The following is a 16,932-nucleotide window of genomic DNA, read 5'->3' on the forward strand; positions in this document are numbered from 1 at the left end:
CGAGGGTAGGCTTGCTACATTTGTCAGTTTGTTATTGGGAAACGTTAACCTTTGCCTCGCGTAAAAGTTGGACTGGGCCTTGGAAGGTACTTCCTTGATTAGCTGCATAGTGGGTGGTGGCCCCTCTGACAGACGCTCTACTACGGGTTATCTGCTATATTTAGACACCTGCATCAGCCTCTAAGGCCTTGTTGTTTAGGTCACTGAATATAGAGGAAGGTATCTCGTGTTAAGTACCCACATTACTCTGCTCTGTGTGCTGTCTGTCCTCTTCCAGCATTTCCTGTGACTTGCTCAGTTCTCCTCCCTCTTCTCTGTCAAAGTTATTCCAGCTGGGAGTTTGATCTTGAAGAGGGAAGAGCACAAGTCACATAGGGCTGCACAGGGTGTTCTGTAATTTGTTATCATCCCTTCTTATGAAATCGTGAGCTTGAGAGAGGCATTTATGTCATATTTTGTATTACAAATCTGTTGAGATCAATGGAGTTAGATGACCATAAAATTGCTGCAACAGAGAAAAGGCTCTAACCTTTTATAATACCAGTTTGTTAAGTCAAGGGGTAGTTTTTCATGCTCCAGTGGGAAATGTCTGTACAAAAGAAGTAATGAAAATGTTATGAAAGGGACAGTTTGTTGTGTGTGATACAAACATTTAGCAGAAACCTTGTTTACTCTGGAACTTTAATAATGGTTATTATTAAATAATTCTTCTACTGACTGCCAAGATTCTTGTTAGACAAATTGTTTTAGAAAGTTTAAAAGTATACTGTATTTTTAAAGGGTATGCTGTATTTTTTTAATATGTATTAAATTCCAAGAGAATTCCTAGAGTACCGTGGTACTCTATAATTAGATTTGATTGCCTATGAACTTGGTAAGTCTCCTGTAATGCTGCTGTGATAACTATGATCTTATTTTAGATTATGTAAGACATGGATGTTTACAAAGCCAGAGCATCATACTAAGGTTAGAAAAGAATGGAAAATCTCTCAGGAAAGGAGAGCAAAACTCTCAATTGCTCCCATCCAATCGACTTGAATTGTTTGGAGGAAAGAGAACTGCTTACTTTTGTAGTAAAACTAGACTAGACTAGATATATTCTAGACTAGATATCTGAAACTGGTTGAAGAGTTCCAGCTGCACAACAAAAGTAGCTGCAAGTGATAATTCCAGCTATCACTTTTGCCTGGAATAATGTGGTTTCTTCCATGGAAGAGTACACAAGGCCATATAATGAACATGGGCCACATGCAAAATATTGGCACTGAACTTTCTGGTTTTCCAGAATAGTTTAGCTGAAAATTACCAAATTTACAAAAATTGAGACAGCACTGTTTAATTAGACCAAGTGCTAAAGACTGCCTTCCAGGTGATTCCACATGCTCAGTTGGCAAAACTGCATGATACAATTTTTCTTTAAACTTCAACTTTTTCAGGAGAAAGTTTTGCTTTTTTTTCACAGTAGAACCAAAAAGTAAATGCAAACAAACGAAGGTGAATTAAAAAATAAACTGTTTTAAACTTTTTAAACACTTGGGTGACACTATCAGCTATACAACTTTTGTGGATATGGAATGCTGATATTCATATGGCAAGGCAAAACACACTTTGTCATGTGAATGAAGCAAAAAAAACATACGGAAAACTGTCCTTTTGTGTCCCCCAGGAAAGATTTTAATTAGAACAGCTCCTTCAACCTGTCTTAAAAAACAGGCAGAACCGCTCAGGCTCTTTCTGTTTCTTCATGAACTGCCTTTGCATATCATCTTCCAACATCTTTCATATCTGGATTCCAAACAAAAATCTAAATAAACAGTGCGTATGTCTTGTAAAGATGTACATACATACGTGCAGTTAGGGAATAGCCTATAGCAGGATCTCTTAGTGTCTACTTGCTGGATTCTGTAGAAAGTTTGTCAACGTCATAGTGAGTTATTCAAGAAAATACAAGGAAAAAATCAGACCTTGTTGAAAATCGGGCATAGTAGGATAGGCTTTCAGTATCACTGAAAGCTGTAGCTTTTGTACTAGCTTTGTGAACAAAATCAGAGATGCTATATGCGCATATTTTGCCAGCACAGGAAAATGAGGGTGGATGACACTGAAGCCTGAAATAAGTAGGATTAAAAGTAGCAACTGTTGCCATTAAATATAACTTTCTTTGGCAGGGGTGTTTTTTGCTTATGTAGCAGGTATGCTTTTATATATATTAATCTATGGACGGGCAAGATACTTCATGAAGTAACAACCTCGGGCTGTCTTAGGGAGAAATTAAAGTATGGCTGTTGGCTTCTGAGTGAAAAAAAAATATGCTACAAATTGAACTTTATTAAGGCCTGTTGTAATTAGTCACCTGGGTAAACTAGCAACTCTTACCAAAAAAAAAGTATACAGAATTCATGGATGAAAAGTGCTTTCTACTGGGAATTCCAGTTCTTTTTCTCTGCCATAGGAATGCCATCAGGTAGCATCTGCAACACTTCCCACGGTCTGGCCACAGGCATTCAGAAAAGTCATTCCAGGTGGAATGGGGAGCAGAGAAAGACTGCTTGGACAAGCTAGGGAAAATGGAAATTTCACCTAGGATGAATTAGAGGAATGCAGCTTTACCGAGACATAGGTCTTGGAAAGTATGTAAGAGCCCTCTACAAGTACATCTCAGGGGTAAAAAAGGTAGGACAAAGAACGACCATTTGAATGAAAGGTAGTGCTGGCACAATAAAAGACTATACACACCTGTCTTCAACAAAACCAAACTGGAAATGACAAAGATGTTTCTAATCCTCGGTGAGGCTCCGGGCCAGTCTTACAGCTGAGGCAGGGGACTTTAGTTTTTCTAAGACAGAACTGGCCAAACCTGTGAATTGCAGGATTTGCTTCTGATATCAGGGGACTGGCCTCGCTGATTTTGCAGGTTCCTCCCATTCCCATTTAGATGAGTATGGGCTAGTCCAGGAACTGTTACGATTCTGTTATTGTTTTCTTTTCTGTGGAAATATGTTAATACTGTAAATGTCTGCTGGCTAGTTGGAGTTAGCCCTTTGAAACAAGCAAGTCTTGCCTCTCTTTCTGCATTTGTTTTTCAGGAGTTTGCTCCGCCATCTTCTGAAAACGTTTCTCTTGGTGGGAACAGATGTATCATTAATTCGTTGCACTCTTGTTTATGTCAAAAAAGTAGGCTGTTAGAAATGGGTAAAAGAATTTCTCTGTGCTGTTGTGTTGGCTTGCATTTTCTGGTGGGCAGCAAAGAACTGACCAGACTTGTGTCTCTCCATTTTTCTTGTGATTGCAGTAGAGGTGTTTGTTAAATAATGAATGCGTAAGCCTGTTGCATGTCCTACTGGCCAGAAATTACTCATGGACACTGTAGGTAGTATCTCCAAAACCTTTCTCAGAAACTTCAAAATTACGAAAGAGCAAACCAAATTGTCCAGTCATCTAGTCATATAAAAACACAATCAAATTTACATTTTAAAGTAAAAATACACTCAAAATTAAAAAAAGTTCTTGATAGAGTGCTTAATAGCATCAGACAAGATTGAAAAGAATTGTATGAACAGAATATTAGTAAACTGATTGTATCTTTTGTTGTCAGTTTATTTTGAGTGATAAAATATCAATGTAAGAAAAAATGACAGTCAAGAGGAAACAATGATAGGAAGGGGTTTGAAAGTCAGCAACTGGTTCTAAGTGGGAATTAGATACTAAGTCTCAGCATGACTAGATAATTTTTAGCTCTCTATATATATCTTTTGAGTGGGAAGCTGGAATATAGAAACTGAATGCTGCTTTAATTTTTAAACTGGTTTAAACCAGCTGGATTTGCGGAAACTAAGTTGGAACCAAAAGCAAGGTTTTTTTCTTTTGAAGTATCACTGTTTGGGGACTTTCCCGCTGGGTACTGTTCAAAATTGTTTTATTGTGACGCATTTGTTGTTTGCTGATCTCTGGTAGATACCAGAGATGCTACTTTGGCTCACCCTTGCATTCTTGGATTAGAGCACTGAGACTTCTATATTCTGTCTTGTTAAATTTATGGTTATTATTTGGGTGGCTATATGAATGGTGCTATTGCTCATCCACATTGAAATGCAATTAAAAGCCCTTTCCTAAGGACCAGATTTATCAAGTAATGGACTGCCCTTTCCCTGGGGTCCCAAGTTCTCCGAGCTCAGAGAGAATAAAACAATGTGCTGTGAAACAGTTCTGCCATAGCACTTCTTACATTTGGAACATGGAAAACGATTGTGTGTTTTAAAATTTCAGTGAGGAACCACATATCATCTACAAGTACTTGCAAGGTCCATACATTAGTTACATCTGTGCATTGAGGTACATCTGAAGCCAACTTACCCTGCCTCCTGGATAAAAATATTTTTAATCTTTGTCACTGAATATGCTTAGTAAAATTTAAATTTCCAGTTTAGCTAAAACAAAGGTTTACAAGATCATAAATAGGAAAAGTCCGAAGACTTGTGCTTTTCTTTTCCTAACAATGTCATTGAAGGAATATTATACTACAGAGAAGAGTCAAAGTAAGACAACAAGAAATAAAAAATAATCTACTTATATTGTGAAAGGCAATTGGATGTTCTTTAACTGGACAGTAAAGGAACTATTTTAAGTGCTTCCTTTTGCTTCAAACAGGTGGCTCAAGCATGCTATTTGGAGTTCATTTACAGTCAATTGATTCATGGCTAATAACTTAAAAATACTACACTTCCTGAAAGTATTATAGCCAAAATGTGGCAGTCAAGCCTGAAGCCTAAATTAAGTTGCATTCTTTTTAAGGAACAAAAAACACTGACATTTAACCAAAGTGTATTTTCAAGATCTTGGTTGAAATTCATATGAGGAGTTCCAGGACAGGTTTTATTTACCATGTTTATTACCTCCAGTGTGCACTGAAAAAGAAATTAGAATCTTATTGCAATAATGTCAGTATTTAGGTTAGGAGGTACAGTGCTTTTGCCTTCACCGTGTCTTTTTTATCTGATTCTTTTTTTTTTTTAATTGCTATCATCCTTCAACTCTCAATCTCACCTGCACCTCTCATGGAAATTTAAAACACTTTGCAAATATAGCTGATTTAAGTCTTATAACATTTCTGCTAACTAAGTACGTCCCCTTCTTCTACAGGAAATAGAGATGCAGAGAAACTGAGTATGATCTTAAGCAAACTACTTACAGCTTGAGGCATTTCTGGGATAGAACCCGTCATGAAATCTTGGCTGCACTGGAGTCAGCAGTAAAACTCCTGTTGAGTCCAGCAGAATCAACCCCAGTGTCCCAATTCACGGTCCTGTTCCATTTAGTAATAAGCTGGAAGAAGCATTGTGTCTGTGAAAAAAAGGGTGTTTAGTCAATAGCTTTCCATGTCTTTTCTTCTCATCTTGCAGAATTGGAGAGTAAGAGCTTGTTTGCACTCACTTCTGCTCAGTGCTGCAGTTTCTGCAGTGAAAACATGCTCATGTATTTTATAGGTCTGACCAATGCATCGACTTTAGCATTTTTATATCACTGTAGCTAAAAAAGACGGAGGTAAGGGAGAAATCTTTCTTTGAACAATCTTTGGGGATACTTTGCAAAGTTGACAAGGAAAGTTCTGAAAATCCTTACAAGGTTTGAAAGTTTGTGCATATTCTTATGCAGGGAAGTGGTTTTTTCCCTTCCGTGAAAGACCATCACTAGGAATTGGGGGTTGGACTAGATGACCTTTAAAGGTCCCTTCCAATCCAAACTATTCTATGATTCTATGAATATTTGGCCATATCCTGCAGTTAGGGTGAAAAAAAAAATCTTCAAGTATTCTCACAGGAATTAAGATAAATATTGTATCTTTCAAAATATGTTTTTTTTCCTAATATTTCATTCAAAAGCAGTATATATATTTTTTTCTTATTTTCTCGAAGCCGCTGCCTCCTTGTCATGACTCTAAGGAATCTATGCAGGTGTACAAACAGCACTGCAAAATAGCAGAAGAGTACCATGAGGTCAAGAAAGAAATTGCTCTGCTGGAAGAAAGAAAGTGAGTAACTTTCCCAAAGTATTTACTGTTGTATATTGTCTTTGTAAAATCCCATTTTAAACATGAGGGTTTCACATGATATTTTCTGACCTTATACCTCTGCCTGTCGGTCACAGTACAGCACAACAGTTAGGCCATTGGTCCATAGGATCAACTGGGACCACTAAGGAGTTGTCCTAGCTCTGAGCCCTCAGTTGTACAGATGTCCCTTAAAACTTTCATTGACAGCCTCCAGGTCACATAACAATCTAGTTCAGCTGGTGCGAGTCCCCTTTTTAGTTTTAGGGTTATTTTTTTCAATTTAACTTTACACGTTTTAATGAAGAACATAACGGATCCTCAGTTAGGTTTAGAATACTTGACAATATTAGTAAACATTTTTCTGTGAGGTGCATTGTCTCTATGTACATTGACATTTTAGGTGTTCGTATCCAAAGTGCATAAGCTGGAGACTTTTTTTCTTGTCTATGGCCTATACTCATCCCTGTCATCTTTGCATGACTATTAAGTGGCAAAGTGCACTCTGTGACTTTCAGTCCCTTTCCACAAGAAACCTGAAAAAGAAATTCAGAGAGAGGAAAGAGGGTGAGTGGTGAAAGTTTTTAACAGATAATCAACCCCAAGGAATAACAGTTACTGCTAATTAAACTTTCTCTTTCAAATGCTTTTTTATTTTTACATTCACACTGAAGGTGACTTCAAGCAGTGTTGCCTTCCTCAGGGAGAGTTATCTCAAAGTGGATCTCTGAGACTTCTTGTGAAAATGAAGACCACACCATCATTCTTCCAAATGCTGCTTTGTATATTACAAATATTTGTAATATAGCAACAGGGATCGAAAGAGCTCTGTTGCAGAGTAAGCTTTGAGTAGAAGGTGGACCACTGTATCTGCTTCATAGCAATCTTCGTACAGTTGACCATGCAGTTCAGCCAAGTTTGCCTCCATGGGAGTCTTCAGCTGCAGAAGCAAGCTGATGGGAGGGAAGCTGGTAAAATCCTGTAGTCTTACAAGTAAGATAGCCAAAGATCTCCTTGAATCCCGACTATGTAGGGTAAGAAAGTGAACCCTGTCTCTATCAGGGTTGATGACTACAGGCACAATGTAGTTAGTTGTTGTCTGAAGTGTCGGAACTGGTTGAGGTTTCCCACTACAAATCTCCTTCCACTGTAGGACCTGCATGGCACTCAGTTGCTGACAGATTGGCACAAAAGTTAAAAAAAGAAGAAAAAATAACCAGACGAGATTAACACTACATTGTCCCAGTGTTTGCATTTGATTTATCATTAATTAAACTTGGCCAATCAAAAGTAATTGGTGTTTCTAAAAAGGTGTAGAGAAGATAATGAATTCACATAATTTTGCAATGATTTGTTGAATTTGATAGTCTAATATAAGCTGCTTACGTGTGTATTTAGCAACCAAGTGAATTCAGTGGAAACCATGTGTATTTGTCTTGTCTGAAAATCCAAACTGAATATAAACTATTCAATGGTTGTTTAAGTGCTTAATTTTAGATGTATGAACTCAAAAGGTAGCCTTAGATCATTTGGTTTTTAGAGTCTACTAGTACAAATGCATTATTATTACTCACACATCCCTGAATCAGTTATGCACATTTATGAAGTAAGCTTGGAGCCCTTGAAAACTAGACTCACGTATATATTTTTGCATTTACTAGAATGAAAAAAAAATGCTGTTTGAATGGATTTTCGTTTATCTATGGCGTCTGTGGTACTAGCTGAATTAGAAATATTTTGCTCCTTGGAAATGGTAGATACATGCACTAAATTGTTTACCTCAGCTCAAAACTATTCTAATCAACCTCTGAGCCCAGAATTCAGCCTCTCAGCAGTGGTTATTCTGGATGAATTAAGGGGCTTCAGGCTGGCATTTTCCTTCATTCTACCAGTGGATATCAACACTTGAACAATGTGAGGAAGCTTCCACCACTGCTACCTTTGCTGAACCTGTTCTGTGGATAGAAGATTTCATGCCCCAGTAAACATATGTTGAAACAAGAGTGGCTGAATAAGGCAGCAAATAAAATTATATTATTGTGATTCTTATGTGCCTTCTAATTACGTATTTGTGGCCTAGATATTCACATGCTGTTTAGCTGTGAAATGTCTAAACATGACAAATACCAGTGCAGCACCTTTCACCACCTTCCAGATCTCTCAATCTGAAGAAGTGGTCCTACAAGTACTGGGATTGAAGATGCTTTACTTCCTACAGGTTGGTGCACTGTGGTAATAACAGAATTTTGAAGTTTAAAAAGCTGAAAGTACCACCTGAAGTTTTTTTCCTCCATATGGGAACTATTTATGACCCCTCCATCCAGGTAGATTCTCAGTTTTGTACTATTTTGGAGGAGGTCCCAAGATACTGCCTTTTCTCTTTGGAGCGTCTTTACTTTCCGTAGCAGTCTGTTTTTATAAAACCTTCCAGAAGCTAATTGGGACCTCTTCACCGCATGAAGTTTGGTTGAAATTGGAAGGTGGATTAAAAAGTTATTGGGACACATATACCTTTACACAGATGTAAGCATACACAACCTGAACACGTTAACCTTGATTTTTATATAAAACTAGATAGAAAGGGAGTGTAACTGTGGAGGTGAAGGAGTAAGCAAGAAGTAAAAGAGAGTTTTGGTCTAGTGATCACTGATTTATGTCTAAAAACATTCTCAACAGTTACAGTTTGAAAGTTAAAGGAAGTTTATGGAGTAGCATATGCTGAATGAAGAGGAGAAGAGTGGATTACAATGGCTGGGGTGGCATACGTGTTGAATATTCCATTCTCAGAAGGGAAGGATCTTTGACTTTTCTAAAACGTCTGATGAGATGCACAGCTTTTAGCCTCAAAAGCAGTTATAATGAAATTGAAAAGATGGAGGTGTTTGCAGCTTTCTGAAATTTGCCCCTGTTGCAGCTGTCTTTATCTTCTACATTTGAATTTGAACGTATGGAAATGATTCACAATTGCCTAATACACCTGCTATCTATTGTCTATTTCTTTTAAAAATTATTTTGATAAAATGGACAAAGATAGTTTCATCCCTTTTAATGGGAACAAACAATTAGTGCAGTGTTCTTCAGCATAGATTTTTACCAAAGGCAACCAGAAATGCTGTTGGATGGTGCCCCTGTCAGTGCTCTGAACTTCCTCTCCACAGATCAACTCACCTGTGGAATTAAAATGTCAAGTCCCTCCTGGCAGTGTCTGCACCTGTGGTGCCTACTAGTAGTACACTGTCCACACAGAATACTGAAGACAATGATAGTCAGGAAAAGAGCAGAAAATGGATTGAGCAAATATTTTTGATTTGTTGGCTAGGAGGAAGAAATAATGTTAAGTTAACCTGGCATAAATGTCCGTACAGGTATTGGAGCTTTTTAAACGAAAAATGGATTAATATTTATTCTACTTTAAACAATTTTTGTTCCAACCTCCAAAGTTCAGTGTAACCTTTTACACATGAAATACATGCAGGTATATTTCTAAAGGAGGCATCCTTAAGAAATAGAATGTTGAATAACATTGTTTTAAAATAGTCAAAAACATTTTCCCTTTTGCAACTTTTTAAAGGCTTTTAATTCTGCTTAGCTTGACTTGTCTGTCACTGTAGTGTGAGGATCAAGTATGGCCGAAGTATAGAAAGGCAGTGGTGTGAAATAACAAGGGTTGCTTTTCATCAGGGCAAGAACAGAGCTTATTTTCCCCTTTCTCTTGAATGCAACGTAGATGGCAAGAGAATGTAGTAGGCTGGGAGTGGGAAAGAAGACAACAACTATTTCATAGGAAAATGGCAAATGTGAGAGAGAAAGGGAGGTTGCAGGTTCAAAGAGGGGAAAATCAAAGGACAAAGCAAATAAGGGGAAAAAAGTTACTTGGGAAAAGAACAAAAAAAAAGGAAGGAAGAAATTGAAAGAATTTAAAAGAACATTGAGTATATTTTTTTGCTAATACAAATCATCATAGCTTGCTTTGCTGTCTTCACTCAAACTCTTCCCATCTATGCCAGCAATATGTAGTACAAGGGACAAAATCACTCTGGAATGGGAGACATGATCGAAAAGAAAGAAAAGGGTGTGGAAGTGAGAACACACCACATTTAGGTCATAGAATGTAATTTAATTTATGTTCCAGAAACACACATGTATTTCCATAACAGATGTTTTTGGGTATCTAAGTTTGGGTGAAAGGGATGGGATGGCTGGTTATTTTGAGCACTTGTTATATTGCTATTACTAGATAATGACCCTGGATTATGTAGTTAAATATTAGAGTTGCCATGGTTGCTAGCTATATCTTTATTCTTAGCACTGGCTGGTTTTCTCTTTTTCCTCCCCCAGACAATTCTAATATAACTCTCCAAAAAATATCATTTGACCACCACCTGGTTTAGGATCACTTTTTTTCTTTGTCATGGATATGATTTCTTTTCCTTCTTTTACACATATTACAGTAGACATGCAGTGGAGATGTCTGCTTAATTTTGTGGGATCCTTCCATATGCTTTTGCATGCTCTCATGACCATAGGACTGTATCTAAGGTCTCAAGTCCAGATGGTTTCTGGAGTGTCTTTCCCAACACTGTTGAGACAAGCAGTCTTCAGACTTTCAGGTTCTGCAGAAAAAGATTGATATAAACCATAAAGGCAAGCTTTTATCTTAATAATTTTCTCATTCTAGTCCTGATTTTTCATCATCTCACATGTACTTGCCAAATGGTGGAAATTACAGCTTTTCTAATACAAAGAGAAACCTCAACTTGCCCTATTGCAATGATGAATACTTACAGACCTTTTATGTGCTGGCATCCGAGAAATATTTTCATTTACATTAAAACAGGCTGTCTCATTGTTTTAAAAATTAATTAGTAGACTTCGAACACGCAAGGGCAGTCTTCTCAGACAGCAATTACAGGGTCTCATGATTCCTCCTGTCATGAAAGACATGTCAAATATGGGAAGAGTAAATGACCTTATGGCCACCAGCACACACAGACACATGTTAGCTGGGAAGAAATGTGTAGTACCACACATGCATGATCCTGAATACGTTGTTCACAACAGGGGAAAGACAAGTCTGCCTCTTTGCACTGTGGAAGCTGTTTTCCTTGAGGCCAGTCCACCTCCAAATACACTTATCTCCAGATAGATTTATCTGCTTCGTCTCTCGCTTTTCTTGGTATTTATTAATTGTGAATATTACTGTAAAGGAACTCTGTTCTCTGCATGGTCAGTCATTAAGGCCAGGACAAGAGAAATAATTTTTATAAGACCGTGCTGGGTTTTTCTCCTGCTCTGGTATGGCTTGTGGTGTATGATGCAAATCACACTAGTCTTCTCTTCCCACTCCAACACCTCCCTGAAAAAGAACACTTAAAGTGTACATTACAGATTGTCTGAAAGCTTCAAGTACCTCGGCACCATTTTAGAAAATACCTTATCAATGCTGTTAATATTTAAACTCAGGATAACCATTAGCAGAAAACACAGATTACACAGTGCTGTATCTATTTATTAAGCATCCATAACAAAGGCTAGATGGCGCAAGAACTTAGTATGGTGTTCTTTAACCTCTGGAAGCTAAGTTCAAATCCTGGATTAGATCAGAAGCAAATGTTAGTTACTGTCCTCATCCTTTTGTGAGCTTCGTAAACCACACCATTCATAACATTTAGCAATTCCCTGGTACTCTAATTTTAGATCTCTGTGGCAGGCTGGCAGTATTTGCCTGAAACATCACCCTACCCTGTAAACAGGTGTTGATCCTGATGGGAAGGGAATAAGTAGGTTCTGCTGACTCAGAAGTGGGCAATTTTACTACCTCAGTGCAAGGAAACTGCTTTCTACGAGGGAGGTCCTAGAGTGTGGACTACAGCAATGAGTATATTTTGATCTTAATGCATTTATATTTTGTTTAAGGGCAAAGTTAAATCCCAGGGGAAAAAAAAGTTATCTGTGCTGCTTGAGTATTACTGGAGAGCAGCACGAAAGCCATGCCTGCACATAGCCTCGTCTTATCAAATCAGGACTGACATTCATTAATAGAGCTGTCTGAGTTTGCACACTGTCTGCCTGTGCCACTCCTGGCTCAAGTCCAAATAGAGTAGTCAGTACCTTTCTTTTACATGTACTGAAAGTCCCCGTGGAAAAGATTTACCTGCTTTTAAGATGCTGATTACTTATTAGTGTGTTCATGGCATCTCCCTTTAAGAACCTTGTAAGTGTGAGAAAAGTGAGGAAGAATGATTCTGAATTAATTTGTTTGGAACACTTCTGAGTCAACAGTCTGTAATTTGAAAGAGCTTAATTTAATCCTTCACTCCAGCATTGCACCAGTAGAATAATTGCAAAGAAATATCGCTGAAGCTCTCTTTTGGTCCTAAGAGACAAAAATCTTCAAGAGGAAGCCCTAAGAGACTGAAGTGGTTAAAGCTGCTGGACTTGTAAAATCTCATTGTCCTTAAATGCATTTCTCACTCTCTAAAGCATACGTGCAATTATTCCTTTGTGGCCTATAGTCCCATTAATAGGAGCTGGAATATCGAACTGTCTAGCAAGATCAGTTCATCTTGGCCAATTTTAAAATTGGTTGATCTAGCATGGCCCAAGGAAAGAGAAACGAATCTGTTAATGGCTTGCTGCTTTTAAAATTTTTACAACTGTATTGTGCCAAATGTTAATAGAACTCTGCTGAACAAAAATACACACTTGATATTTGCTCTTGAAGACTGATTGAATATACCTTTCACCTGGTGAAAGGAAAGAGAAGAGGCTTTGCTGCAGCATAGCTGCTATGCTTTACCTCAGTGGTATAAAGCAAAGCCAACATCTTTAGCTAGAGGAGGGTTTCTATATAGTGCAACTTTTGCATGATTTGAAATTGCTGTAACGGCTGCTAACTCTTCCCTTCTTGTTTGGTTTTTTTTTTTGTATGGGAAACACAATTGGGAGAAATGGGTGTGCCAGGGGTCTCTTCTAACTTGTGACTCTTTGAACTGCAATAACTGTGACTGCAAACAGTCAGCTAAACCATGGGCAAACTGTGCTACCACTGAAAGCTGTAGCAAAGATAGAGGAAGATCAAACCGATCCTAAAAGAAGGCCAGACAGAAGTGTTTTTCAAAACCCAGGTGCTCACAGTTTTGCTGCTGTAAGTGGTAGTTTTGCAGCTATAAGTAATGCAAGTGATCAGCAAATACTGAAAAGTTAACATTTCATGAATACTCTGACCTGTGGTGATAGAATTACTAATCTGTAGGAATTTCCTGTCTGAAAGCATTGGTCTAGCTTGACAAGAGGGCTCCTTTAAAGACTGCAGCAAAAGCGCTCCATTTTGAAGGCATTACATCTTCCCACTGATGATCTACAAGCATTGTTTTGACATGACTGAGAAATAAAGTCACAGGGCTATGAACAGTTGAAGATTAACTAATCTCTGAGATAGAATGATCAAAAGAGCTAAGAACCTTTTAGAAGAGACTTCCTGTAGCAGGGGTGAATAAATGATTTGATTTGAAGGGGGGGAAAGGCAGAGGCCAGGCTAGCCTGCTGGGTAACTAAGTGGAAAGCGATTAGATACCCCATGAGTTACTCATGCCTTCAGTGTGTTTTAAAACCTCTTTTATCTTAACTTCTGCTGAGGTAATTTCACTTGATACTATACAGGGGACTCCAGCTCCTGGCCAGCTCTGGGAACACAGGGCACTGTGTGACTCCATCCAGAAAGAAGCAATAGCTTGAATCCTCCTGTGTCTTCTCTTAAAAAGACCATGAGGGGTCAGGTTTGCAGCTCTATCACTCTTCCTCAGCAGCAGGGCTAAGGTCTAAGCATAAACACATTATAGAAACAATATATATAGTTCAGATTCATGTGCCTAGTATTTACTAGAATCATTTTTCTTTGTAGCAGAGAAAAGGAAACCAGGTGTACTTCACAGAATTTACTGATAGAGCTAACCAAACGAACAAAAAAACCCTTGCTCACTTTCAAATATGTTTGGTATTGAGAGAAAAATAAATTGTTATTCTTCAGGCAGAATATTAGCAGGTGGTCTCCAGGAACTTGATTCTCCCCCGTGAACTGCATGTTCAGCTCTTACTGAACTTAGAGATACTTGAAGGTCCTCAGCATTTTGCAGGCTTGGTCACTGAACAGCAAACCTATCAGAGATTTTGGCAGCTTCATCTTTTAAAGGGAAAAAGAGGACACTAACAAATTAATTTTCTAGGCCTCTGTTTCACGAGAGCTCAAGTAATACCATGTTAACAATCTATAGTCCAGCTTTAACCTAACACACGATGACGAATTTTTGCATACTGTCATTTTTTATCTTTGGTTTTTTTCGTAACCGTCAGAAAGGAGCTGATTGCCAGGCTGGAACAAGTGGAAAAAGAAAGCATGGATGCTGCTCAGCTGGCTAAGGAGTACGCAGAACTGACGGAGGAGAACCGAACACTGAAGCTGGCCCAGACGCAGTGTGTAGAGCAACTGGAAAAGCTCAGAATACAGTACCAAAAAAGACAGGGATCCTCATAACTCTCAACTAGCTTATGTGAGGCAGTTAATGCAGGATTGGTCCTGTGCTGGAAAGAGATTTTAAAATAAAGGTCTGTTTAATATGTTATAATACTTTACTACAGATACAGAGTATGTAGAAGTCTATATTTGATTTAATGCTTGCCAGCCAGTAGCTTAATATAATGGATATTTCATCCATTATATAATGGATATTTTATTTCAAGTAACATAATTGAAGTTAATCTATCCCCATTATATGTTCTAGTAGATCAGGTTTCTTTTCTAAACATATTTTTTCCAATTTAAGAAGATATGGACACACTAGAAAATGATATAAATAGTCTCTGTGTTGGGAATTTGGACCATACTAAGGCATACAGCAGGGACAATGTTAATATATGGAATACATGTATGTTAATTTTAGTTTGGTGAAGATTTTTTTAATTATTTTCCTCATGCCTAAAGTGTTTGGAAGTTATCTTAAAACGGATCTCCTCATGGGTAAAAACTATACTTCATTATCCCATGTCAACTTTACATTGTATAAAATCTGAGAAATTGCACATTAAAAATTGAAGGAACATAATTATTTTTTATCAAATGAGTGTACTGCCAGTAATAATTTGCAAGTTATGAAACTAAAAGGAAACAGATGAGATCAAACTTTCCTTCCTCAAGCGTAAAGATAGCTTGAGAGTCTTTTTATTGTACTTTTTGGAATGCAAGAAATGAAAAATTAATATATGAATACTACCATCACAGTTTCAACTGAGAATATGTCAGTAAAAGTACTGTGAGGATATTTTGTTCTTATTTTCCAGTCTGTTTTGAAACATAAGTGGCTTTAAGTAGGGACGGGAGTTCCGTGATATACAAATAACCTGGAAGTAAAATGTTAGTTTTACTTGCTCTATTTATCCCTGTATTTTCCTAGATCAATTGAAAATTCTTTGTTATACTTCCATTTCTATTCATACAATATTTTTTTCATTAAAAGCAGATATAGAAAAGCCATTTTATGTTCTGAATATTCTTAAATCACCCTGTATTTTTAACTCTGCTTGACAGATGCAGCTTGTTACATCTTCATGAGGTTGGAATTCAACTTGATGTGTCATTAGTACTGAAATGTGTCATTGTCAATGTGTCATTGAAAACTATGAACTTAAGATTTCGCCAGAACTTTAGCTTTGATGATTATCAGTAATCTATTGTAAAAATGCCATTTTATGTTAATCAGAACAGTTCCTGGGGAAGTCTTTTGGCACCAAAATGTTCTCCAGTAATTCCGGCAGCAAAGGGGACAAAAAAATACAAGCTGCTCCTTAATTTCTCTATGCTAACTACCTGCAGTATTCCCTGTAGCACAGGCGTGAAAGCAGGCTCTGTGTTACTACAAGCACCTGACATTGCAGTAGGAGAGTGTGAGGAGGTAGCGGGAGAGGACAGCCTTGTCTCCACTTCTCCTCCTGAGCCGCCGGGGCAGGGGCAGCGTACGTGCCCGGCACTGCTGACTCCCTTACCCTGGCCAGTGCAGAGACGTGAAGGGAAATTACCACTCTGAGGTATGTGCTTTCTGCTCCACAGGCAGTATAACACTGTATTTGTTCCTCTTTCAGAGCCCATTGTTATCTGAGGGTCCAATTTTCAGTGTATCTTGTGAAAGTTGGAGAGAAAAAAAACATAATAAATAAAAAACACTTGGGATGTCAAGCCTGGGAGTGCTGGAAAAGCCTTGTGCGAGTTTTGTGCTGATGGCAAACATACACTGTACAGACTTCAGGGTTTTGCTTTGAGCACAGGACACTGCAGAATCTGGGATATATTATTTTTCTCTGTCTTTATGTGTTTTCAACAACAGGACTGTCATTTTCAAAATGAATTTGTTGATTTAGTCACAGATTTTTCTATCTACCTTTGAAAACATCAGCCAGTCTGTTTGGTGATTTCAGTGAATTCCTTGGAAACTGCACAAAGTACATAAACTTATTTCATTAGCAGACTGGCTTTGGATGCTGATGGATCAGACAGCAGAACTTTACTTACAGATAACTTTGTTCACCTTGAAATTTTCTATTTAAGTGCAGCCATTATGGTTTAGATGTCAGAAAAATATCAGATCATACTCTCTGAGAAAAACCTGAAGGAGAGCCAAAGTCATGTAGAGAAGGGAAGCTGGGCATCATTTGTGACACGCAGCGATTTGAGAGTAGCCAGGGAATATGGCTTTTCTAACCTATAGAGACTGACCAGTATGGAAGTCTTCAGGAAACATTTTTACATATTTTGTGTAGAGACACCAAATTTGTGGTGTGGTCCAGCTACCAGCCTAGCTAAATGTGGAACTCTTAAAACATCCCAAACTAATTGA

The 16,932-nt window shown here is 37.9% G+C and overlaps 1 protein-coding gene across 1 annotated transcript in view; it reads left to right on the forward strand.

The window, feature by feature from the left end:
- MAP3K7CL (MAP3K7 C-terminal like) overlaps positions 1-15,575 on the forward strand; it is a 31,225-nt gene extending 15,650 nt beyond the window's left edge. The window contains exons 5-6 of the mRNA XM_075171030.1: positions 5,913-6,028; positions 14,399-15,575. Of these exons, the coding sequence (XP_075027131.1) occupies positions 5,913-6,028; positions 14,399-14,579 (297 nt within the window). The 3' untranslated portion in view covers positions 14,580-15,575. The remainder of the gene's footprint in view (positions 1-5,912; positions 6,029-14,398) is intronic.
- The last annotated feature ends 1,357 nt before the right edge of the window (positions 15,576-16,932 follow it).

The sequence above is a fragment of the Calonectris borealis genome, chromosome 1, assembly GCF_964195595.1.
Source record: "Calonectris borealis chromosome 1, bCalBor7.hap1.2, whole genome shotgun sequence".
Lineage (NCBI taxonomy): Eukaryota > Metazoa > Chordata > Aves > Procellariiformes > Procellariidae > Calonectris > Calonectris borealis.